The following is a 27,705-nucleotide window of genomic DNA, read 5'->3' on the forward strand; positions in this document are numbered from 1 at the left end:
GGCCACATCTGAATAAATGCACATGGTATATGATTCAGTAAATTAAACAAGTATGGGCATCCTGGGCATCAGTGCTTTCAGTTTGCCCAATAGAGATAATAAAACTATTTCAAAAACTGTTTCTCTCTCTTCTAACTGTACCCCGCAGTAGTTGACCATAGCATTGAAATGCACGTGCAACGTATAAAAAAAAAATAAAAAATACCAAAGCAGAATCAAGGCAAGCTGTCAGATACGTATCCAATGAAGCATGCCTGTTGCCTCTCCCTAGAGTTCAGGGTATTCTGGATACTAAAGTTAGGAACAGTAGCATCTGCTATGATGTTTCAAGCTATTACTCCAGAGGGAGATCTGGACTACGTCGGGTGAATGCATCTAAATTGCCTTCCATCTGCTCTGGGTTCTTACTCTAGACCTTCATGTGTAACATTGTATCAAGGCTCCTGCACATTTCTACAATGTCTTGCGTTACAAACTAACGTTGGCAGAATAGTCATTATGTATAACTTTGAAGCAAATAATTAGCTTTTATTTGAAAAACACCATTAGATTACATTATGACTTAGGGCAGTGCCCCAGCTGTTCCTACCTTTAGCATTATATTAGTTAGGATCCAACGTAAAAGAACTTTCTGCTGAACTGGATGTAAATAATGAAAATACTGACAAAGTGGGTCTATTTTTAAATGGAGACATTGTTTATGGTTCTCTCTCCTGTGTTGCCGACTTGAAGGACATCATCTGGTTTGGGTTGTGCATTGTTTAAAGAAAGTTAGCCCTGTTAGGCGACCATTAATATTTTTTTATGTAAAATGGTGTATGTAGCTTTAAAGGTAATATGAAGAGTCTAGAATGCCACAGTTTGTGACAAAATAAGAGAATTGATAAATAGACATCAGTGTGTATTGTAAATGTATGTAAATAAAGCTATTATTTTTCTGTTTTGTGTGCTACTAGTGTAATTCAGTATACAATCAAGGGGTAGATACAGGTTTCTTATTTCCTGTTTCCTATTGTTATTTATGGGATGTGGATGTATTTGAAGATAGGATTGCAATGGTTAAACGTTTTATTTTTTAACCACCAGGAATTTTTACTTAATATGTGACTGATGAGAAGTCTGGGTTTGGAAGGCTGATGTAAAGCATCTAAGGGGTTGAACATATAAACCATAATCTGATAGGTTATCTTGATCATCATGTTTTTCTTGACAAGCATCTTATATCACCAATCGTGAATAGGATGTTCAAGTAAGTCATATGATTTAATAAGTGGTGTATTTACGCTGGGGGCTTCCCTTGGTCGCAGCCACAGCCCTCCAGCTTACCTCTGTATTGCCATCTTCTATATTGAACACAGTTACATGACAACATATTATGGCGCACTGCCCCTTAATGACATGCAAGCCGGGTACTACATGCTATGGAGACTGTGCTCGCATTTTATAAGCCTCCATGGTGTAAATGAGTTGGTTATGATCTCTGTCTCCCTTTCTGGTCTGTAATTAGGGAGTGCATATTGGAGCACGATCAGGCCCCAGTTTTGTGGTGGAGAGGCTGACCGCCCTCTGGATGTGCTAACCTAGGTCTAGTTTGAAACACAGACTATGTTGGCAGATAGGAACCATTTGGCCCATCTAGTCTGCCCAATTTCTGAATACTTTTCATACTCCCTGGCTTTATTTTATATCTGCGATACAGATATGCACATCACACGCATGCGTTAACCCATTCATTGTATTAACTTTCAACACTTCTGCTGGAAGTCTATTCCATACTGCCACTTATTTTTAAAACATTGCCCTTCTAATTTAAGGGCAAACTCAGGATACATTACTGGTCTTATTGTTTTGCTAGGTTAATATTTTGGTCAAAATCATGATCGTGCAAGGCAATGATGTTCCTGGCTGTTTCACGCATGTTTATTTAAGATAGGCGGAGGTGAATATACTCATCGCGCTTGATATTTTCTGGTGCTTCTTAAAAAAAATAAATAAAAAAAAATGCAGTCCTTGGCCAATGATCGCTAATAACACACACACTGTTTATACGTTGAATAAAACAGAGTTGTAATTTGTCATTTGAATTACGGAAAGCATACGCGGACAGAAAAGTTTGTGCCATTAAAGGGGACAGGAAAGCCATTCTAGAACTTTTTTTTTTTTTGACCGGTTATGGTCGCCAGGCCTGAGGCAACCCTATGAGATCTAGATTTTTCTAGAGCCCTAGTCAAACTATGTCCATGGAGCACATATATCCTTACAAGCGAAATCTGTCTATTTTAACCTATTACTGGTTCATTTATGCCTTTGTCGTGCATAAAACAAAGAATTATATCTAGCAAGGTAGGGATTAAAATCGATACCTCTTCTTCTGTTTTTGTCTTACATTTCCATCCCGGTTTCCCTTTTTTTAGATTCTTTTCTTTCTCTCATTTCTTCCTTTATTGTATTTAGCCGTAACACATGGATAAACCTTTTACCCGACTAAAAACTAACAAATAATGGCATTCCCTTTTTTTTCCCCCTCGCATGTCTTGTTATTTCTGTCCTTTTATCTGCATTGATAACAAGTTGGCTGCTCTGGGCTATGTTTTGAAAATCACATTTTTCGTAGCCTTACTTTTCACTTAAATATACATTACAGCTTTCAAGGCGTTTTCCATGTGTTGGCAGCCAAACAGCTCTCACATTGAGCCTTGTTAGGATATTTTTGCTGTGGGTGTGTATTCTAAATGTCAACTGTTTGGCCTCTTCCAGATTTATTTAAATTGGTCAGAGATCAAGTTTGATGTTTAACTCAAAGAATTACATTTATTCTAAGCAAAGAAAGTGAAATCACAAGCGCGGCACTCAATGGCTTTAATCACGTTTCCGCAGTGGCGTCTCCAGGTTTCATATTTAGGGGGGGCACATGGGGGGCCAGGGACCAAAGTAGGGGGGCCAATTATAAAACGGTACATATACACTATATATATATATATATATATATATATATATATATATACACACACACACGTTAGACGTGCATTTTTAACTACATAATATGCAGTTATCTCTTTGAAGTAAAGACTGTGATTAAAATATGATTTCAAAATAACAGCTAAAGTGACAGTTATTTTTCATTCTTTAATATTAGCCCCTGCTGACAATATATATAAATATTAGACCCTGCTGCAGATATATAGAAATATTACACCCTGCTTCCGATATATATTAATATTAACCCCTGCTGCGGATATATATTATTAGCCCCTGCTGCGGATACATACTTATATTATACCCTGCTGCCGATATACATAGAAATTATACCCTGCTGCCAACATATATTAATATTAGCCCCTACTGCCGATATATAGTATTAGTCCCTGCAGCCAATATATATAAATATTAGCCCCTGCAGCCAATATTTATTGATAATAGGCCCTGCAGCCAATATATATTAATATTAGCCCCTGCTGCCGATATATATAAACATTAGTCCCAGCTTCCGATATATATTAACATTAGCCCCTGCAGCCAATATATATTAATATTAGACCCTGCTGCCAATATATTTGCCACACTGACTGCAGATCAGGGGAAGACAGTGAGAGTCAGTGCATTGTTCCCTCCTTCTGACTGCACCGTGACATTGAGAGGTCCTCTCCCCTGTAATCATCCCCAGAGTCCCTTTGTCCCCTCATTCACTAAACCATAGCGCTCTTTTACTTACACCCTGTAGTTCAGGTATAGATCAAATAAACAACACATGGAAACAGCACATGCAACTGAATGAGATTAAAAAAAAACTTGTATTTGCAGGTATACATAAATAATGTATGGAAACATAGCATTGCAGGTATAAACCAACAGAACACACAAACCCAGCATTACAGGTATATATCAACTGGAAATCACATGTACACTCAGCACTGAAGGTTTAGATCAAATAATCAACACATGGAAACAGCACTCCAGGTATTGATCAACTGAATAAGACATGCAAATCCTATATTTGCAGGTAAACATTAATAATGTATGGAAATATAGCCGATACAGATGAACAGAATGACACAAAACCCAGCTTTGCAGATATAAATCAATTGGAAATTACATATAAACTCTGCATTAAAGGTATAGATAAAACCCCCTAAATTACAGGCATAGATCACAGGTCGCACACCCCAAAGCCAGCCCTGGTGTCCACACTGCCCACATAGAACCTGACCAGCACCTAAGTTACACATTATGTCAACTTTGTCCCCAAACAGCTGAACGTACGCCATTTTTGTCCCATAAAGACCTCCCTCCCAATCTATCCTATCTACCCCCTCTCCCTCCCAATCTATCCTATCTACCCCCTCTCCCTCCCTATCTACCACATCTGCCTCTCTATCTACCACATCTGCCTCTCTATCTATCCTATATACCCCCCTCTCCCTCCCAATCTATCCTATGTACCCCCTCTCCCTCCCAATCTATCCTATGTACCCCCTCTCCCTCCCAATCTATCCTATGTACCCCCTCTCCCTCCCAATCAATCCTAACTATCCCCTCTCCCTCCCAATGTATCCCATCCACCCCCATCTCCCTCCCAATCTACCCCCTCTCCCTCCCAATCTATCCCATCTACCCCCTCTCCCTCCCAATCTATCCTTATCTACCCCCTCTCCCTCCCAATCTATCCTTATCTACCCCTTCTCACGTCCTATCTACCTCTTCTGACTCTCTAACCCCCTCCTAACTTTCTAACCCCCCCTTTGAAGTTCACTTACCTTGGGCTTGTCCAGCGGTGAGATCGCGAGGTCTCTGTATCCCTGGTTCTGCCGGCTTCACTGCTGGGCGCCGGATATGACGACATATACCGGCGCTCGGCTTGAAATGCCGGCACTGCGAACCAGGAAGAGGCCTCGCGGTCGCGGAGAAGAGTGAGAGGCGCCGAACGGTTGCTGAGAACTTATTCCTCAGCAACCGCTCGGCGCTTCTCACTCTCTCCTCCGGTCTATTAAAAAAAAAAAAAAAAGACGGCGTTTCAATTGGGGGGGCACACCGGGGGGCACAGCATGATGTAGGGGGGGGCATGGCCCCCTCTGGCCCCCCCTGCCGACGCCACTGCGTTTCCGGCTGGAGTTTGTAAATGAATGAATGAATATTGCTATTTGACACCTTTTTAATTCTTTTTTTTTTTTTTCGTTTCATTCTTCTAGTTTATTTAGAGAGAGGAAAACATAGCCAATATATCTATCATCTATAATTATACAGTCCATTAAAATTACATTGTTTAATTTTTGAGATTAAACCCAGAAGTTCTGGATAAATCCAAGACACGCTTGTTAACTAAATGTTGCTTTATCCACTATCGGCTCTTTTGCTTTTCAGATCTAAAGTAGACGAGTTTTCAGCCAGATGTTAGCATAAGTCTAGTCTTTGGAATGCTTTTGTGGCGTTAGGCTTTTTGTATGTTGCTCTATTTGCAGGAATTATAGATATCAAGATGCAATTTTTTTTCCTCTTAAATACCCTGTATGTCATATTTATTTGTGCAGCCTTAGTCATCGAAGGCCTGCTTTATTTCAATATAGGCTGTAACATCTTTGTTACATGTTTTACTGTGTAGAGGGATCAGCTTCTACTTCCGCTTAGCATTTCTTATGCTCTGTAACACAAATGGTGATTGTCACTCCGATGTCATAGAGGGCCTTAAGCCTGCCAGTTTCAATTATTAACAGGCAATCAGACATTTATGTGCGCTGTATCATCATCTGGGCAAGAGCCTTTGACATCATAAAGTACAGAAAGGAAATTCAGATTTTGATGGCATGGTTCCAAAGCTGGACCTCACTGGCAAGGTCCAAAGAGGCCAAACTGTAAATCAGAGATTTTCTGAGCTTTAGAAGATGCTTGACATTCAGGAGCTCATTTCCAGCAAGGATAACAACCCCAGGAACAACCTGGCAAGGGCTTTAGATAGCAAATTTCATTCTCTTTCCCCACAACACATTTAGAGAATGTGCATCAGATGTAGTTCTCATGGGACAACAGTAGTGTGGAAAAGCCAAAGCCTATGCAGCTTTGAGTAACTGGAAAAATCAGGTAAGTTGGTACCTTTTTTGTTTTACCTCTAAACTTTTAACCTATTTACAACCGGCAGAATATTTCTTCTAAGTTAACCATACAGTATAAGGCTGATAAAAGGGACTGATTCCTTAGTTATATAAGAGCACAATACTCAACCAACATGATAGAAGAGCTAATTGTTCTGTAAAGAGATTTGCGTGTGTATGTTTTAGTCCCATTTCCAGTCACTGACAGCTTAAAAGAAACTTTGAGACATAAATCCGTTCAAAATAGATCTTCTTCCTCTGTAATTTATCTGTCCTCCTACTTGATTCCATGCTGTGCTTTTACTCCATACTGACTTTTCAGCTGCAACTGCAAATTCAGCTTGGCTTCATAGAATGTCTAACATGAAGAGAAGATTCAATTCTTAGGCAGTTACTTTTGTGTGGGTCTAGAGCAGTGGTTCTCAACCTGTGGGTCGCGACCCCTTTGGGTGTCGTACGACCCTTTCACAGGGGTCGGCAGATGGTCGACCATCGGGAAAACACATATTTCACAATATATATAATTACATAATTTTATGGTTGGTGGTCACCACAACATGAGGAACTGTATTAAAGGAATTAGGAATTAATTATTCCTCTGCATTAGGAAGGCTGAGTACCACTGGTCTAGAGTATATTAATAATGCAGAATACTTTTATACTTTCATATTTTTGATAGAAATATAGTGCTAAGTTTATTAGAAGCTTCCATAGCACAACACAGATAGGTAACTGGTCTATAAAGACACCTGTATATGTAGTTATCCTAGACTAAAGCCTACAAGTGTGCAGCAAAAGGTCCATGAGAGACATTGGACCTCATGAAAGTGGTAGATCTTCCATCCAAGACCCATGGACAACCCAGCAATACATAATCTTAGTTGTATTATGCCACATCCTGCCCCAGACTTGCCAAGTTTGTTATAGAATGCACTGAAGTTAGTCGTAGCTGCCTGCTTTTCAGATTCATTTTTATTGTATTCATATTTTATATGTCCGTCATCATTTTTTTGACCTAAGAGAACCACTGGGATTTTTAAAAATGATTAATTTTACTATTCATGAAAATGGAATGGAAACCAAAAACTGGAAGCTTACGGGAAAATATCCTTATCATATTTATTTAATATAACCCCCAAGAACAGATCTAATTTTCTTTCCAATTTGCTTTATTCATCTATTGTATTCTCAGTGTGTTAGAACCAAGAGTAAACATTAAGTACATATCAGGTTTCAGGTATACTCTTGTGTATCCTACGAACAGACTAATCTGCTTGTAAACATGGTATTTTTTAAAGAATGAAAACAAGTGGAATATTTTAAATGGACAAGCTTACATACAGCAAGCCGGGTTAAAATATAATTATTAGTGGACTGTAGGTTGATATTTGTTTTATTTTTGGGTAACGTTCTTTTTGACCTAAGAGAACCAATTCAGGAGTCGCCTGTTACTGTAGTGGTAATAAAGATGAAATAAATGTAAAAGTAGATTTTCGGCTATTAAACTACTTCTAGAAATTTCTGCTTTCTGCTGAAAATGTTGGGATTCCATGCATTCCGGAATGTTCTTTTGAACATTGTGATGTCACCATATTACAAGCAATGATGTCAAAAACTATATTATCAGTGAATATGTGGCATCGACAGGCCAGCTCTTAATGTTCCAAAGTCTATATGTTAATGGAAGTAAGTTTACTGGTTTAGGAAGCGACCGTTTTAATAATTCTAGAACAGGGTTTTTTTAAGTGGCAGGCATTTCACTGTAGGTTGCTCATCTTATGCATGTGCACATACTTTCCATCACATATACAAACATGTATATGTGCGCACACGTAATTTTTCTAGTTTTGGAATTTCTGGTGGCCGCACAAAACTAGGTTGGTGCCAACCTTGGCAGCGATACAATATGTATCTTTGTAAGATGGTTTAGCGTGGTTATAAATTCCGTGTTCTGAAGTTCTTTTGTCTTCATAACTCTCCAAATCGTTTGGTTTAGAAATGCAGAGTTTACGAGGCTGTTCTTCCTTTCTTGGTATGATTTTTTTTAGTGTTCATACACGCAGCTTTCTCTGTGTTTTATCTGCAGTTCAATCCAAACAGTTTGTAAAAGGAGTTGATACACCTAAATATAGTTATCCTTGTGCTTGAAACTTTCATTTGGATACAGCTCCAGGGGTGCTCATGATAAAGCAGTTCTTTAGACTGTTAAGTTCCTGACAGAGTCCTTAAGCCCACCCTTAAAAAAGATCAGTGTGACCGAGATTGCCTGGCTTGTTATGTTTTCAGCCAACTGCGTAATGGATAAGATGTTTCTCCTTTCATATTAATGCAAGAAGGTCTGTTTTCCATTTTCACATTTTTAACGGGGTCCGATATGTATATAGATTATTTTTTTTTGTTTTAAGTGTTGTGGAGTTGTTCATTGTATGGAAGATCTACTGAACTAATTTATGAATTTATTTTCTGTCCCGATGTTAGCGTCCATTTAACCCAGCTTTACTTTACATTTGCCACGTCCATTCCTAGCCCCCTTGCTGGGAAAAAGACACCAAAGCATGATTTGCAAGAACTAAACAAGGTTTTACACAATTTTTTCTGAGCTTCTCAGGCTAATTCATGAGTGTGTGTTTGTTGGGAATAATTTATTAATTTTCTGATTAAATCAAATATTTCAAACCAATAATTTTGTAAAATATCCAATTCCTGAAATATTCAAATCTTGCTTGCATGTTTTTTTTGGTTTTAATTATTTTTGCAATCGCTTTGATTCAAAGGACACAACGTTATAGGATACAATATCCAACGTTGTAGAATGAGTAACAAAGGATCCATATCAATGTAGGTATAAAAAAACCAAAAACCCTCAGGCTAGGTTTCCACTTGTTTTTTTTTTGCTAAAAACGCCCATAAAAACGCCCATAAAAACGCCAATAGCGCCACCTGGCGTTTTTTTAGTGAAAAAACGTTGCAGCCAGATGTTAGCTGTTCTTCAATAGGAAATCGCAGAATGCCATATCCACTTGGCGTTTTTCTGTTCTGCGTTTTTTCAGTCCTCTTTGGCGTTTTTCTGCTTTTTTGGGCTCTGTGGCAGTTTTTCTAAATCGCAGCATGTTGACACTCTGGCGTTTTTTGCAAGGAAATCTTGGCGTTTTTCTCCAATAGAAGTCTATGGGAGAGAAAAAACGCCATGAAAAAGCCATGTGGGTTTATTGCCTTGGCGTTTTTTATGGCGTTTTTTCCACAGTTACAATGCAGAGGATGGACCCAGTATCTGTGTGAACTACGAGAAATAGGCTGGAAACAAACAGTTTCACACAAAACAAAGTTCATATTGAATTCTACACCATTTGGAACAAACATGCCATTACAAACAAACATACGCGACGCATCAACTGGATCCTGCGTGCCAAAAGCAACAGCAAACAATTTGCACCATCATTTGGGGCCAATCTTCCTAGAGGAGCAGACATTCGGAATAAAGCAGGCCTTACAAACCACAGAAAAGAGACAAAAGGGTCCGCCGGGGCGTTTAAGTAGAACTCTACCAAGTAAATGACATCAGGGGGCAGATACTTGCCATTTATCCTAATCCCTTTTAGCTGGGTGAAACTTCTAACTTGTAAAGGCTGGAAAAACTGCCTATGGTCAAAAAAGCAATTTCCACAGAAAGGCTAAAACGCCAGAAAAAACTCCGGAAAAAAAACGCCAAAACGCAGGAAAATGCAGTGGCAGTTTTCTTGGCGTTTTTCATCAAGAAAAAAAACGCAGGACAAAAACCCAAGTGGAAACCTAGCCTCATAGTGACATAAGAAGAAATTAGTGGCACTTGACCTGCCTGTTGTATGGCTGTCTGTGGTCCTAAAAAAAAACCTCATTGACCTTATAACTGTCGATAATTGTAAGGCAGCATCTGCTTTCCCCTATAGAAACCCACAAATGTCACTACAGGTGTCTGTCCTTCTAATATAGGGTTATGAGAGTATGGCTCCAGGCTGAGGCCTGTTTTCCCGGGAGAGGAAGGAGCTTACACGCTCACATAGATGTTGCACCAGTGTTTATTATTAGTACAAAGATGTAATTTAATAAAAGGTAACATTTTTCTGGTTGTGCCAATTTGGGCACTTTGTAAAAAAAAAAAAAAAAAAAAAAAACAGCTCTGGCTATAGGCAAAGTGGCCATTTGCCTAACTCTTACCCATTATTGGAATATTCCATTGTCTGGCTCATCGCTTAAATGGTTTGATTGTCTACCGTACACAACTAGTCAACATTTATTTACCCTGTGCTTTGATATTTAATCTGTGAGATAAAAGCTCTTTCCCATATTCTTATTAAAATCGATCCTGGTGCCAGTGCCTCAAAGGGGAAGTAAATGCTTTGTTTTTTTACCTCTTGTCTTCAAGCGATTCTACAAAAAAAACACATTTGTCATGTTTTGTTTTGACAAATCCATTTGATTTTCACAAGAATATGATGCCTATAAACAAAAGGGTAAGAAGTGAGTCTATTTACACTGATCAGAACTAGTTTACAGCACATTTTTGCTCCAGGGGCATCCGATATCTCCATGTAGCTGTGTGGTTTCTGTAAGACATGTATATTGCAGGGTAGAGGTTGGATAAGTCATTTATCAAAGTAATGCTTCTATACAGAGCACATACAATGTATATAGTTAAAGCATTCCCACAGGAGCCAGCCTGGTACAGTAAATTTTGCATGAGTTTACAGATGGAGAAATGATGATAAAAGGCGTTTTAGTCTTATAAAGGTAAAGCAGCACAGAAGCACATTCATACATAACGTATAACGTTTCAACATTATATGAAACTTTTCGTTAATGTAAATATCAAGCCTAAAATAGTCAAGGTGATGACTAAGATATAATACCCATGATTGTTCTTTTCCTATATATCATTCTTCTGTAAGTTGCTGCTTTGCATTGTAATATCCTTATACATCTGACACATCTTCAGGTCATCTATAACACGAAAACCTTGATGCGAAAATAAGTAGAGGGGTAAGAGTTGGAGAGAAACTGCACTACTAAGCAGGTATAGATTGGAAGGTATGTACATACTAATGACGTTTGAAGTATTAGACTTAAAGTTGCGTTTGAGGCATAGGTACAGTAACATTTTACAGCCAAGATCACAGTAGGAGATCAAACTTAGAAAACTATGCTTGAGGGCAGCATTTAATAGAATGTTTTACTATAAATAGACATTGTCAGAAATATTTCCTCAGGGCAGATTCTCAGTTAGAGACTGTCACCGGAAAATCGGCCACTTTGGCTGCTCTACCTCTTATGACATCATAGGACTGATTAAATCTAGTTGTGGGATTAGTTCAAGACATTTTGTGTTTTGTTCAAGGGGTGTTTTGAAAATGCAGGGACAGTTAGATATACCCCAAATTGTTGGTCAAGCTTGGTTTTGGTCAAGTGGCTTCAGTGGCTCTCCTTTTACCCCTGATCGATTTCTTCTGAAACCCTGTATAGGGAGCTGGAAAAGTCGCAAGCGGAGGATATGAATTGTTTTGATTGCTTCCATTTTCCCTGTAGCTGTGCGTTGTATGTAATGATTACAAACAGAGTGGGAGATGGAAGCAGGGAAGCTTTAACTTTTAGATTTACAGATATGCTTATACCGCAATGCAGACGTGGGTTGATAGATAAAAGATGAAGCTGTTATTTGTTACACAAATAAACATATTGGTTCACTGCTTCATCTGATTAGAAGATATTGGTCAAGCATTGGTCAAGTGGATTTATCCTCATTGCAGACAGGACACTCTCATTCTTGTTGAATCTATGACCTTTAGTGTCAATGACAAGAGGAATTTAAGTGGAGCAGCAATGTCAATACGTTCTGAACTTAAATGGATAATGAGTGTATTCAGATTTCAAGCAAAAATAATCACTCACAGACTAGCTCTGCATCCTTCATGCCCGTGACACAATATCCTTTCCTCCCAGTTTGAAGTAAATTACAAGACCAATATATTAAAAACATAATGATATACTTTTTTTATATATACAGTAGCAATCAAAATGCAGAGCATTAAAATTGACATACCGTGGAAGGTCTGCGCGATGGACCCAGACAACCCCTGCTACTAGCCATACCTCCTTCCGAATCGCGTAGACATCTACACGCTGCCCCGGCTACACACCGGGGACTCAGAAGTACCGGTAAGTGGGGTGGTGGGGGGGAAACAGGAGGATCCAGGTCCCCTGCAGCTGCGGGGGATCTGGATCTTAGTCGTCTCATAGTCGGACCTATTTGAGGTCTGATTATAAGACGACCCCGATTATAAGACGAGGGGTATTTTTCAGAGCATTTGCTCTTATAATCGAGCAAATACGGTAATACCGGTACTTCATAACCAGGCCATGTCTCATCAAATGATGACAACACTTACAAGGGTTTATGATGTTGCGTTCTTCCGTGCAGGAAGTATCTTCTCAGAAGGTCCAACATTTAGGACCAGTGTCCCCATCATCTATAGCTATTCCAAAGAGCTCTGATGGTAGCAGGGTGAAATGATCCTGCATAAAGCTGTAAAAAGAACCAGATAGTAGCCATTTCTTGGATTTTAGCAAACGCTTACTATCTGCACTAGTCTAGTTAACTTTTCTACGTTAATCTTATAGGAAACACCTAAACAAAACCTATTTAGCCATGTAAGATAATGTTCTACATTTTTGGTTCTCAATAATAGAAATCATATTACAACACTGATCTCTTTTGCTTAAAAAAATGTTTCTCATCTTGCGCTTAACGCCCTCTGAATGACTCTCGTGTAAGTGGAGAGATGTGTGCCAGGTGATTTAAAATGTTGTAATATACACAGTTTTGTATACCTTAGACTTTTGAGCACCTCTGTAAATTAAAAAGTGATATTGTTCCTGATGGAAAGGATATGACAAAAAAAAACAAAGGTAGTGTAAGCTTTGAGCACTTCCTGTTACATTTGCTATAATTCCGCCACCAAATAATAACTCAAACTTTGTATATGAATTTTCCACTAATAAAGCGATTTTCAATCTATTTATAGCCATTCTGCTTGCGAGAGGCATTTTCTGCTCTGTGTGTACTCTATATTTAGAGAGGAGTATTGTTACAGAGAAATAAGACTGGCTTTATTTCTAATAAAGGGAAATTGTTTTCTTTAAGGATAAGAGTCATACATTAGCCAGGATTTCCTCAGGAAAACACTTGCGGATTCCGACCCTTACTTTGAACTTGATGACATGCAAACCCTGCAGTCCAAAACGGGGGGGGGGGGGGGCAAATAATCTTATGGTCTGGACGCAAAGCCTACATTCTGTTTTATTCAAAATGACACTAAGATTCCTATTATTAAAGGGACAGTCTAATGCACTCGGAGTACTTTAATATTCATTGTTACAAAATGAAAATACAGTAAAAGCTCTTACCTGACACAGAAGATGCTACCCTGCAGCAGCCCTCCTCCTCAATGATCAGGCTGTTCTTGCTGCTGATTGGCTTCTTGAAGCTGTCAATCAGTGATAGACAAGTGTTCCCATTGAATTCAATGGCAGCAATTTCCACACATGCACGCTGACTTCTGAATAGAACACTACATGCATTGTTTGCCCGAGCCAGCACCGAAGCTGAATGAATGGGAGTGTTCCCACTTATTCAGTACGACCCATTCTACTGCTAATATTTGGCGATGGCGATGGCATGCCTATGCGCATGATTCTATACATCTGTTAGCAATGCGTGTGTCCTCATTCTTTTGATCACATAGTATGTGTGTGTGTAATATACCGGTAAATATATATACCGTATTGGCTCAAATATAGGCCGCACTTTTTCCCCCCCACTTTAAGTCTTTAAAGTGGGGGTGCGGCCCATATTCGGGGTCTAGCGCCCGACGCCCAGGACATGCAGTCCCGGGCGCCGGGCAGGCAGCAGGGTTAGGATACAGATCCCCCGCAGCGGTGCAGGGGACCTGCATCCTACTCTCCGATACGCTCAGACAGCCTCCCCTGCCGGCACTTTCCACGGGGGGGGTTGCCGGCACGGGAGGTTGTCTAAGCGCATCGCCGCAGCCGGTGACCGTCTGCACGCTGCGTTTTACCTCTGCCCCAAGATTTACCGGAGCAGACTCCCGGGTGTCTTGCGGGGCCGGCGGGGGACATCTACGCAATACGCGTATACAACTTCCGGTGCCGGCACATCCGCTGAGTGCCGGCACCGGAAGTTGTATTGCGTAGATGTCCCCCGCCGGCCCCCCAAGACACCCGGGAGTCTGCTCTGGTAAGTCGGGGGGGCAGAGTGGCAGCATATCTCGGGGGGGGGAGACAGAGTGGCAGCATGTTTTTATGGTGCTTTTTTAAAGAAAAAACCTTTTTCTTTAAAAAAGCACCAAACTTTTAGGGGGCGGCCTATATACGGGGGCGGCCTATATCCGAGCCAATACGGTATATATATATATATATCTATATATATATATATAATAAATAATTGTATACAGCAACCATGCCTTCTGGAGTTTTTCAACCCATGGCTATATATATTATCAAACTCTTCAAGCAACGGAAGGGAGAGGCAGCAAGAAGGCAAAAGATAGTAAAAGGGAGGCGGATGGGAGTGAAGTGATCTGGAAGGCTGAAAACATATGGAAGTGCAGAGTTTGAAGAGAGGTCAAGAATAAATTTAGGAGAAACAAGGAGATTAAAATAAAAGATTTGCTTTATTATTTTGACAATTTTTTTTTAACCTATTGATGACAACAAGGCACTATTTTTGTACTATCAGCTTCCGTGCTTGCTTTATTAATAAAAAGTGATTGACAACTTTCCTGGGAGAATGACATTTTTGCCGCTGTAGAATAAAGCATTCTCGGTGGTTTTAGAAGGTTATTCCTTAAACATTTCATAAGCTTTCCACTAATTCTTAGATGGCCCATAGCTCTTGATTATCCAGCCAGTATAATTAAAGGATTACTTATCATTTACAAGGAAGTAAATAGCAGAAAATTACAGCTGTAATCTTACACCACATCAGTCATTTCCAAAGCAGGCTGTTGGCCCTTTTTGTCTTCTCACTCCGCATACATTAATTTCCTGCAATACAACATAAAATAATAAAGGCCTTTGTTGATCGCCTGTTGATTCACCCCCCCTAATTACAACTATTTGCAAATATGAATTTTGGCAAAAAATTTATTTAAAGGGCAAATCACAGTCGGAACGACTGGATTCTATCCAGAAGACTATACTTTTTCAATGTTATTTTAGGCAGCTATATCTGTCGGTAAGAGAAAAAACGCTAATTCTACAAATGCAACCCTTTGAGTACATGAGATGTATGGCATTAGTACTGCCCTTTTCCAGTAAAAGTTAATTGTTAATCATTTATAACACGTTAATCCTACCCCTCCTTCAGAAGAGGATTATACACAAATTGAAACGTTACCTGGAAGTTGGCATTGCAGGATGTGTTGATTTAGATCTACGAATGTAAGGTCATAGAGGTGAAAACCAAATGGAATTGTGGTTAAAATCTTGAAATTGTTCTAAATAGTTCTGCTTGGGTCCAGTTTGGGAAATGCAGTCAAGGAGTTTTGAAATAAGCAGAAAACTAGCAATTTAATGTCAAATCCGCACTTTTTTTGGAAGACAAATCATTTTTTTTCTCCAGGTTACTGTTTCTCATTGACATTAAACTGTATTACGGAGTTGCCAAGCACCTGTTTTGTAATAGTTAATCCTCAGATCCCCCAAACAGGATTCTTCGTCACAGTGGAATCTAGATTGTAAGCTTGCAAGCAGGGTCCTCTTTAATGTATTTGTTCGTCTTTTTTTTTTTTAACTATTTCTTTTACATCACATTGAGAGATAACAGATTCCAACAAAATCTTTCCATCTGAGCAAAGAAGAATATCCCTCATTCAATTGATTATATAGTGGGCTGGTCAAAAATAATGTGATTTTATTAAATTGAGAATAGGAAATTTGATTTCCTATTTATGCTTAATGTATCTACATCATAATCTTCATTTGTCCTTTTGTGACTTATCTTATCCACAGGGAATGTTTTGCATTCTTCTAAGCCAGAGTAATTGTGTTGTCCATTGTAATTATAATAGTGCGTTTAATAGATCATTTTAATTTAGTTATACATGAAAACATTGGGTAATTCTAGACATGGGGAGAGTAAGATAAGTAGTTTATCTACTTTGAAACTCATCAGACATTTCCTTTTGCCAGGAAACAAAGTTTAACCCTTTAAATTGCACAAACGCTGTGCAGACAACAATGCTGAATGGGTTAACTCCAATTTGCATCTTTGGCAGCGTCTCATGATTTATTATATTTTATCCTGAGATGCATGAGACTTTTTATTCCTTATCTTAGTATTAAAAATAAATACAACAAAACACCAGACCGCAAATATAAACTGTATGGAATGCATAACCACATTTCATGGCGTATCATTACAGAAACATGTCCTGGGGCTCCATGGAATGCCAGGCCCAATGGCTCTCAAATGCAGTCCTTAAAGAGACATGCATGAAATAATGCGATCTTTAATGCATCAGCTCACGTATCTCCTTACGTTAGTAAAGGCGGGTTGGTCAGATAATCTTTCTTCTGCCCCTCCTCTTCAAATCAGAAAGCAACCAGGGATCAGTACAGGTAAAACTTGCACCGTTTTGGGTGCCGTGAGAATCAGAGGACTAGGCTACTTCCGTAACTATAGAGACCCCGTATTTTAGATATGGTATGTAGTTGTGTAATAATGTATAAAATATGTATAAGTGATGAAGGGCAAACTTCAGTTGTATTTAGCAAAGTTTGGGAGTGGCTGTAGTAAGGCTTTAGTTAGATCTTGTGGCTCAAGCTCTGAAACCAGGCGGTTTGCAAGCACATATACATGTACACACAAGCCCTCTTCTTTAAACGTCTCCATACACATACTCTCCCTTACACATACATACATTGAATTCAGGTGTTTCAGGCCCATTGCCACAAATGAATACAATCAAGTACATAGTCATCCAGTCTGCATTTGCAAACATTTGTGAAAAAATGGGTCTTTCTGAAGAGCTCAGTGAATTCAAGGGTGGTACTGTGATAGGATGCCACAGTTCGTGAAACTTGATCCCTGCTAGATATTCCGTGGTCAACTGTAAGTGGTATTATTGGAAAGCGGAAGCGTTTAGGAACAGCAGCAACTCGGACACAAAGCAGATGACCACGTAAAATTGGGTCACAGAGTGCTGAGGTGCAAGGTGCGTAAAAGCCAACAACGCTCTGCTGATTGCATGGCTGAAGAGTTCCAAACTTCCACTGGCATTAATATCAGCACAAAAACTGTGTCGAGAACTTTTATGAATGGGTTTCCATGGCCAAGGAGCTGCATCCAAGCCTCACATCACCAAGTAGAATGCCAAGCATCGGATTGAGTGCTGTAAAGCACGCCGCCACTGTTAAGAATAACCTGTTTATTCCAAAGAACGCAGAACATTGAACTGTTCTGTTTAAAAACAAAAGCTCAAAATCTTTTTTTCCATTCATCCAACAATGTTTTTCTGTCTTGCCTCCCTTAAGGAGATAAGGAAGGCGTACGGTTTGTAGGTCCTTTTTACATGTCAATGATGTATCCTGTTTATATTTGCAAATGGAACACTGATTATTACACATTTGTTGAGGAAATGAAATCTACTTGTGAGGTTGCTCTTTTTAGGGGAAGGTTGAGGAGAAGAGAGGTCAAGATAGGAATAGGAAATCGGGTAATGCTTGGTCTGCCACAGGCTGGCACCAATCTCCGCTTTACAGTGATTGACAAATTAATAAACACAATATGCAGTTTACTTGGTAAAAGCTGTGAGAAGAAAGTACCGTAGTTTAATTCTATTTCTTCGCAGCTTGTGCAAGGTCGAAAGTAAATAAATCTTGCCGTTTCTTCATTTGATGTGACTTGCATTTCGATGCAGTTGAAACATATTTCACACCAGACAGAGCTGCAGTCTTGGAAACTAAAGTCTTGGAAATCAAATTAAAGATCAGTTCACATAGTGTTTTATTGGTTAAGAGCAGAGGTACTCCACCTCAATCACTCCAGCTGATGTGGACTATGGCTTGTATGATGTCCAGCCTGCAGTCAGCTGTCTAATCATCGCAAGAACTGTAGTCCACCTCAGCTGTGATGAAAAGGAATTCTTTAATCTGAGTAAGGTCTGAACTTAACTGTTCTATAAGGAAAATTTGTTTGTAACAATTTGTTGTAACGTTGTAAATCCAATGCTGAAATGGCACCCATGAGTTACTATCCCAAATCTTCTTGCTAGGTCTGCCAGTCTGACTTACGTTCCATCTATTGTAATTATTCTATTTGACAAAAGATGATATATCCAGGTATCTTTGGAAGGAAAATGAGCAAAGTGTAAATGGGTGGGTTATTATACTGTATTTTTACAAACGGCACTGCGAGTCATAAGGCAGATGAGTTTATTACGTGAACTGTGCGTTCAGAAGACATTTTAATACAATCAACCTTAGTGATGATATTCTACAAGAAGGGCCTAGAACAGTCTTTACAATGTTCTATATATATGTATGTATATATAATTAGTGTGTGTGTGTATATATATAGATATATAGATATATATATATATATATATACTATATGAAATTCCAGTGTAAAACCATAAAACCAGTCTTATTTTTCTGCAAGGTGAAATGGTTCCATACGCATTATTTTAAACAGCTATTATCATCTTTAGCAAGCTAACCATTTCCTGTTTATTTAAAAAGTAACTGACTTTATTGTAATTCCTGCCGTAGTTTGACGCAGTGCTCTTTTCTACAACGCCGTTAACAATTTGTATCTAGAAAGGGAGTTTGGGGCAAGATACTGAACCTGAAGGTTTTTTAAATTATTTATCTGCTTGCACTAGAAATTTACTTCTCATGCAGAGTCATGAATGATTGCTGTTTTCACTTAAGACTTTATGGGGTAGCAGATTAAAATTTGCTAGTTCTTCTCTTTGTAAAGATAGAAGTCTCAATTGGATGCAGGTGTGTGTGTATGTATATACGTTTGAGGTCACTTAGCTGTTATGATGGAATACACTTCTGTGTAACATAATTGCAAAAGGTTCTCTAACTTGGATTAGTGAACACAATGTGACATTGGAACACAGGAGTGATGGGAGTGATAAAGAACCTCTGTAGCCCTGTGAAGACATTCCATTAAAAATCATCCATTTTCAGCTGCAATAGTCATTTATGACATTAACAACGTCTGCGCTGTATTTCGGATCCATTGCATGTCTGGGGCTGTTGTAAAGACCTAGAAACATAGAATATAAGCATACCTGGGAACATAGAATAGTGATGCCCTGTTAAGGAATTTTCAGGGGTGGAAGAGTGTCCTCTCTTGCCCCCTCCTGTGGACTTCCATGGATGGCGCTGTATGTCTGAATGTGCGGAATTTTCTGTGTCCAAGTGAGGCATTGTTTCTGGTCACAGGGAACATAATTGAGCTGCCATTATCTTGCAATGACTCTTTAAGTTCTGCAGAGTTATTCTGCTGTGGAAGTGAATGAGTTAAAAACCCCCACTACAGACGCCTTTTGAGAATTAAAAGTTCAGATCAGCCTTTCCAGCACAAGTCAGGTTAGCATGACATCTAATGCGTGGGCCACGTGCCAGACCTTTTCCTCCCCTTCCACAAAACATTCTGTGACATTTTATTCCAGGTCTGCCAGCTCCTTATGATTAATTCAGTGAATTAGTAAATGAAACGTATCTGAGGATTTGTTCAGTGCTAATCCGTAAACCAAGGCTACCCAGCAGGTAGCTCATAGCTGTTGGGAAGCAACAACTCCTATGAATCTCATCTAGCCTTAGGCATACCAGTTTTCTTTCAGGATGCTTTAGGTTGGTAAACATCATGGAAGCTATTGCTACCCAATTGCTGACCCGTTTACTCTTCTATAAAACATTATCGACCATGCTGACTATGATGGTATTGAGGTGTAATAAAACTTTATTGTAAGTGTGTAGGTTATTCCATACTTTCCATAGCAGCGCGTTTAGTACAATGAGCAAATCACAAAATACACTTAAATGTTTCCGTGACGTAACATGGACGTGTACATTAATTGTGCTGTGCCAGTTCTGGTGTTCTTGGCTGTACCCTGTATTACCTAGTGGCCAGTCCTTATACCTGGGAAGTTCCTAAGGTAACTAATTGGGCCTCTTTATTCTTTTGAGTACTGGCTTTCATGAAGGAGCAGGGCTGGCCCCAGAGAGCCCTTTAGTGAACGTAGTAGAAAGTGGAAATGACCACATGCTACTCCCCTTAGAAGAGAAACAAGAACCTGACCCTGGGAAGCAGGGCTTCACCCAGAGACTTCCCATGCATTCTAATGCTTTTATTATTATTTGATCAGACTCACCACCTTCTTCAACCCAACATTCTAAAAACGCTGCTCCATATTACCAAAGTTAACGTTATCAACGCTAGGGTTACCAACCTAAACTGCTGCTGCTACACGCACTGCCAGAAAAAGCTTCTGTGACCTGTGCGTTACTCTCTTATAACCAGACTATAAAGGACAATATAAAAAACATAACATGTGACTATGTAGTCTATGGCTGCCACTAAAATTTGACACTGCATGGTACTGTAGGCGAGATGAAATATTTCATGTCACATCATCTCATGGTTCCGTAAATAAACTCCATGGAGTTTCGCCTCTCTTGCTTATAGCTGATCAGCTGGAGGTGAACATTGACAGCATGGGCATCACTCCATATCTAGGTCAGGGAGGAGGAAGGAGCCTTTCATTAGCAATCCTTTGTTGTTCCTTCATTGCAGACTCTCATTTGAGTCAGTTGTCCACTTGGAGTTTTAAGCCTCATCTTTTGCGTCATCCCCCTCAACGTCCTAATAACAAGAACGGAATCCACTGGCTCTCTGTAAATCAAAACTAATAATTATAAAGCCTCTGCAGCCAATCTTCACGTATAGTGTTAATCTCATTGAGTTTCTCAATCATTTAGCATGAACATACAAATTACTTCAGCTGCAACAAAAGAAACCATTTATTTTTTATGGGCGAGAAGCTCTTTAAAACCTCCTGAGCAGAGAGAGGGCAATCGTTTAGAAGAACCATTTTAGTTTGGGATCCTAGATCTCTTCAGTATTCTGAGCGTTTCTCTCTCACAAGGTTTCACTTCTGCCTGGGAATCCTCGGCGTTCTCATGCATATTCCAATGAACAGTGTACGTTTTTTTCCGTCTTTAAAAAAAGGAAAGGAACTATTTGCACTGCAACCAAAGGCACAGCAATATTTCATGGTTTGGTTTCTTCATTCTCTGCACTTTAATCTGCCCAGAAGGGTACAAGAACAATACGGTGGTGTTTACGAGCCAGTTAATCCCTTAGCTGCTGGAGACTAATGTTGCTCAATTACTTAGAGAACCGTGGCATTGTCCTGGCGCTGGTATGGTTGAATAGAATAAAATGGTTACAGTATTTGTACAGAAAAGGGCAGTGAGGATTTTTTTGATTATTAATACTCTGAACCTTGTTGTTTTTCCCTTTTCTGTGTTAGACAGCATTCAATGGATCAGGAGTGTAAAACAATAGGGGTAATGCATAAAAATGCAGGGGAGGGGGGCAAGAAAAGGGGGAAACAAATCCAGAAAGTAACAGCCCAGATTTTTTAGCATATTAAACTCATTAAACTCCAGTATTCCTTGTGTTTTTTTGTTCAATGAGAAAAAATTTAATAAAAATAAGTCTGTGGAATTAATGGCAAGCACACAATCCTCGGCACATGAGTCAAGGCTCGTAATTGTACTATGTGGCTTTTTTTTTTTTCCTCCAGGCTTCCTTTTCACTAGTACGTTAGAAGCAGGGGCTTGTTGGCAGTTTACACACATACAGCATACATTACCTGTAGGGTGCAATAGATCATAAGCTGCTCCAACATGGTCTTCTATAAACATAAATTTACATGTCAGGGCATTGGGACGAGATTTAAAGGGGCAGTCTGGCATCCATACCGCCCCACCATTGATTTATATTAAATTACCTCATAAGTAATATGCATTATGTGCCTGTAGGGAACAATAGAAATGGATCACTTCCCTAAGGAGAAGCTGCAGCTCTTCATACCTCTGTGGTCTTGTTTGCTTGAAGCAGGCGATCAGTCATAGAAAGCCACTGACATTCAAATCAATGGTCTTGTTAGACCCCTGGAAATCTCATCACGAACTTAGGACTTGGGAGCTAAGGAGCGGGGAAAGTGAAATGTGCATGGGAAGGGATTCTGTAGGATACCTTCATGTATTTGCAAGGGGGATAAATGGTAATGTAAAGGGGACAATTGACAATCGCATGTACTAAAGATCCCTAGAGTCCAGTGTTTATGCAGATTCAAATAACTACAAATAGTGATAAATGTATTAATGTCGCTAATCACGTGCCAATATGGGAAAGCTGGTGTTCCTTCACGATATAACAATTTTGTAAAGAAAATGGCTTTGTGTTCCCATATGGTGTATCATTTGAAGCTGCTTTGATGTTGCAATATATAATAATGTATTTACCACTATACTACTATTAGTACATACTTTGTAGCTAATAGCTCTATTTAAAGAGGACCAGTAGAGGTTACATTCTCTGTGCTGTTCCTCTATAGCAGATCTTGAACCTGAGGCATGTCCACAGCAGGACACAATTGGACCTACTGCCACCCAAGCCTTCCTACCACTTGGAAATGATCACAAGACCATATGGCAAAAGGGGTTAGATTCCTGACCTTACTAATAGTTTCCAAGTCTATTTTAAGATAATGACAATATTGGTCAAGTTGTGTTTCTGCAGATGTCTGTCCCATTAGTTTTAGACAAAATTTAGTTTATTTTTGTAACTTTATTATTTCCATATGTTCTCCATCTGTTCATCAACCACCTTGGTTTTCTTATACATAGGCACATAGAAGGCGTCGAGGTCTGTGTAGACAATTGTAGAAACATTCCCTTGGTCTGTAATTATTTCCTTTACACCATGTTACCTTTTATTTCTAAAATATGTTACTTTTTGCTTTTCTGAGGGTGCGGTGTTCAGTAGCCTGGTTCACAACAGATCCATTGTACTTCGTGTCTGTGATTACCAGACAGGTCCCAGTGATGTTGGCTTTTACTCCATACACGGGATGTCCAGCTTATTGCAATCTGAGCACAATATTATAAAACTCTGTTCCTGGTACCACTGAATGCCCAAACCCTTTCCAAAAACAGTTAATTAATCATGTATTTTTCCCCCCCCGATTCATAATTATTGTCTGGAACTCAGTTGACTATGTAGGTTGTTGCCATCAAAACTGAAAGAGCTTTTTTGCTGTGTTTATGGAATTCAACCTTCAGAGAAGAGAATACAATGCCTTTTTTGCAGCCCTCGAGTGGTAGAGTTGTGCTGTACCATTTTGATAATTATATATATTTTCTGTATGAAATCTAGATAGCGGTATGTTGAAGAGTTGATGGCATAAGCATATTAAAATATATTCCATTAGTCAAGAATTATAAATGCTATGTGCATACACATTTTACCTGTGAAATCTTGTAATGACCAGATGATGGAAAAGATGGTGGCAGTAATGAAGCAAAGAAAAACTAGGTCTGCATAGAGATGCTCTGTGTATTTATTTAAAATTGTTATAAACACCAGCACTACAGCAAGGGAAACTAAACGAAATAACCCCCTGAATCCTCAGTAAATAGGATCTGTTATGTCATAAAGTAAATAGAATGTTAATGTTAGCCTCGTCCATCAAAAACGTCACAGTTTGGTAAACGACTACAGTTATATGACCACTATTTAGCTTTTATTGGCTAGACATAATTTAATTTAGATGGACACCTCAGTGCCCCAGGGACGCCCCTAAACAAACCATGCAATTTTTGTTAGCTTAGTGGGACAAGGTACTTATCTCAGAGAGAAACTGCACCTGTATTGCTGCAGCTCCCCACCCCCTCTGTGTCTTGTTGTTCTGTGTAACTGATTGGCTGCTTCAAGCAGCCAGTCAGTGGCAGGAAAGCACTACCTTTGAAATCAATGAGTGTACTTTCCACACATGCACAGAGGGCTCTGAATAGACCCGGTTATCACAGTAATTATATCACATTCATCTAAACACATCTCCTGCACCGGAAAAAAAGCTGAATTCCCCCTTTGTAATTTGACGTATAAATGTAAAGGGGTATTTTAGCTGTCGTATATATGATGCGTATGATGTCCCTTTAACAGCTTTGAAACCTCTAAGGTTGTGTTTCCTTATGCCTTCTCAGCTGCCTATTACTGCTAACATACTTGTGTTTTCCGCTCAATTATAGGCTAATATTGCTACTGTTCTAGGAGGTAATAAAGCCTAGGAACTAATCAGTCGGCTCGTCAAACCTCTTCTGGTAGGAAGAGCTTAGGGTGGTGTGAATGAAAACGAACAGCTGCCTTTAAATATCTTTTCCTTTTAACAGTCTTGTTTCACACGAATCTAAAACTTTCTTTTGTATTTAAAGCGCTACGGAATCTGCTGGTGCTATATAAATATATGTAAATTGTGATTTCTGAATATTAACCAATATTAATATTAACCCCATGTTATGTGTTAATTTTATGCCATATTAGCATACCGTTATAACCAGAATTCCTAGTTAATTTATGAGGTTGTGTGTGAGTTTGGCTTTCTGCTTAAGATGTAAAGACCTGGGGTTAGCTAGCGTTGCTACCTTACAGTAGATGGTAAAGAATTATTTCCGCATATATGAAATTATTCTGTAATTTATTAGCACCAAATAATCAAAGTGCGGCAGTGTTAGAAACATCCGCTTTAGGTGTGTTAACCACTATTATGCAGCTCACTGAATAATCATATCATAAGTTAAAAGTTCTTTTTAAAGGTGCTGTTCCATAAATAACAAATTTTCTCACCAATGCTCCTTGTCACTTTAAACTGCATTAAAATGTTTATTATTGATTCCTATCACTCTTCCAAAGCGCTCCTCTATGTATTACATCACAGTAGTCTGACCTTCTACAACCACTACCTGTCTACTTTAAGCCAAAAGACCTTTTAGGAAATACCCCTTTTGTGATGTCAGAATTTGGCAGAGCAGCTCAGAGGGAACAAACTAAGCAGCCTGGTGAAAACTACAGGAAACTGGTTCATTCATTTAAAACAAGAATGTGTTTATTTCACATGTATACAATAATAGTACATAATAATTTAAGTATTTAGAAAAGTTGGGAAAAAACATCAAGGTGGAACAGCACCTTTAATTTAAACAAAACCGAAAGGGGCAAATGCATATGGGGGGCACACAGCTATCATATGCATTATTAACTCAGCATTATTAAGTACATGGCGTTTCCCAGCTCTCACAGGTGTCCTGGTTTTAAAATAAACATTTTCTGTACCCACTGTAATTTCTTGATAAAGTAGAAAGATATTCTTTAAGACGCCAAGATAAGTTAAATCATATTACTTCTGGAATCCACGTGTCTGTAGGTGTTTGTATGTTATCCTCAGGCATTGAAATCCAGCGGAAATTGTTTTTGCAGAGTGTTATCCTGTGTCACGGTTGTCACAGTCACGGTGTTCTGTAAAAGTGCAAGTGTGAATTATTACAGACATGGAACGGAGTCACCCTGTAAAAAATTCTGATGGAGGCTTTGTTCAGTGTTAATGGTACTATATGCCACTTTACCATATCTGGGAACTTTTAGGCTCTGGCTACCTAGGGCTCCCCTTGTGGGATGAGGCCAAGACTAACTTCCAACAGCAGTGGGCGGTCCGGTCAGTGGCCGTTCCAACAGATGTGGGCGGAGAGTGGGGTGTGTCATGACTCCCTCCTGTGACCAGGAGGATGGGTACTACCAAAGAGGCTTGGAAATCAGACTTTAATACCTGAGTGTCCTGGATAAATCGTCGGTGAAATCTGGGTAGTTAGGAAGGATTGAAGGCTCTAGATTTTCATGTTGGCCATGCACATATTTTTGGGAAATACTATCATGTCGACAAAAAACATTCTACTGTTAAAAATAAATAAAACAAATAACTGGAAAAACCCCTAAGCCTGCCTCTGTAATGCAGAGTAACATTCTGCAGAACAAGCGTGGCTTATCTCCTTACACTGATCCAGTATGGAAGTGTTCTAAAAGCATACCTCCGGGTGGGTCAGCTGTGGAGATCGTCTGGTCTCCCCTGATCCAAGGAAGTTATAAAATCAGTGAAAATTGCAGGCTGCATTGCAGTTCTCACGTGGCTACCTTTCTGAAGCTGAGCTGGTGACTCTTCAGGTATGGTGGATGGGTGAGTGGCCACACCTCTGACCTCCAGCCCTGCCTACAGCCCCACCCACTCTCTCCTCTAGCCACACCCCAAATCAGGTGCCCTCATTTGGACACCAGAAATGTTGAGGTGGGGTATGGGAATGCATGACTGGTCACCACTGGATTCAATGCTGAGCTCACCCAGTGGGGAACAATGTATTCCAGTGCACTGCACACAAAAAGCTGCTCTACAGCAATGCCACATGGAAGTGGAACACTGCTTGGTTTTCACTAGGATCTTTGAAACAAACTCAATTTTCCTTTATGTATAAAACAAACAGCATTGAATAAAGATCCAGCACTGCTTGGACCCCCATAATATAAGCGTAATCTAAAAAGGAAGGACGGTTTGCTTATAGATACTATGAAAAAGTCACAAGTCATTTTCCAGGTCATTTTAGTGCTCAGGTAGCCTGCACAGTCTGTACTAGTCTTCTAACATGTATGTTTAAACTTAATTGCATTTTATACTTACATATACTCACCAGTATACAAGAGGAAGCTGGCTTAAAACGTATATGTGTAATGCTTTATCTATGGAATTGTACCACGTTAGAAGTGGAAAGAGCACATTGGTAAAGACGATAGCTTTATTGGCAAACTGAAGTGTAATTGAATATAAGCTCCATGAAATGCCTGACCGAGAGACCTCCATAGTCTCGAAAGTTTAGCAGATTTGCTCTTTTTTGGAATTTATAATGCCATCAATACACACAATGTTTTAATAAACATTTGCCCAAGGACATTGATGTTTTGTAACTTAATGCTATTGCAGCTGTTTAAAGAAATAAATTATTCATTTTTTTTTCTTTTTGTTGTTTCAGACAGAAAACTTACAAAAGAGCTGGCTTCGAGAGTTTTACCAGGTAAGATCAGTGGATTTGTAAGAGGCTCAATTCATTGATATGATTGTTTAACCCTTTTAAAGATTATTTAACCGTTATAAAGTTTTTATTTATTTGTATGCTTACTAAAGAAACATCAAATAAGCCATTCAAATATGTCTATCACATTCTTGGGGACACATAAATGCCAAGCTTGTGCTTCAGGGATGCATTAGTTTTATTGAGTAGTTATTAAGGTTTGTCTATGTGCAGTTAAAGGGTTTAAATGTCTCAGGGAAAGGCCAGCAACTTTCGACCCAGGGCATAGCTTCTTGGCCCACTAATACTGGAGAACAAAATTAAAATTGACCCTTGGACTTTGTAGCAATAATAATACACTCCGGACAGTATT

General features: G+C 39.2%; 1 protein-coding gene across 1 annotated transcript in view; it reads left to right on the top strand.

The window, feature by feature from the left end:
* LOC149298955 (inositol polyphosphate-5-phosphatase A-like) overlaps window positions 1-27,705 on the top strand; it is a 217,842-nt gene that overhangs the window by 30,654 nt on the left and 159,483 nt on the right. The window contains exon 2 of the mRNA XM_089486955.1: window positions 27,294-27,335. Coding sequence (XP_089343081.1) covers window positions 27,294-27,335 — 42 coding nt within the window. The remainder of the gene's footprint in view (window positions 1-27,293; window positions 27,336-27,705) is intronic.

Source organism: Sceloporus occidentalis, unplaced genomic scaffold (genome assembly GCF_023333645.1).
Source record: "Sceloporus occidentalis isolate IW3139 unplaced genomic scaffold, rSceOcc1.0.p SCAF_30, whole genome shotgun sequence".
Classification (NCBI taxonomy): Eukaryota; Metazoa; Chordata; class Lepidosauria; order Squamata; family Phrynosomatidae; genus Sceloporus; species Sceloporus occidentalis.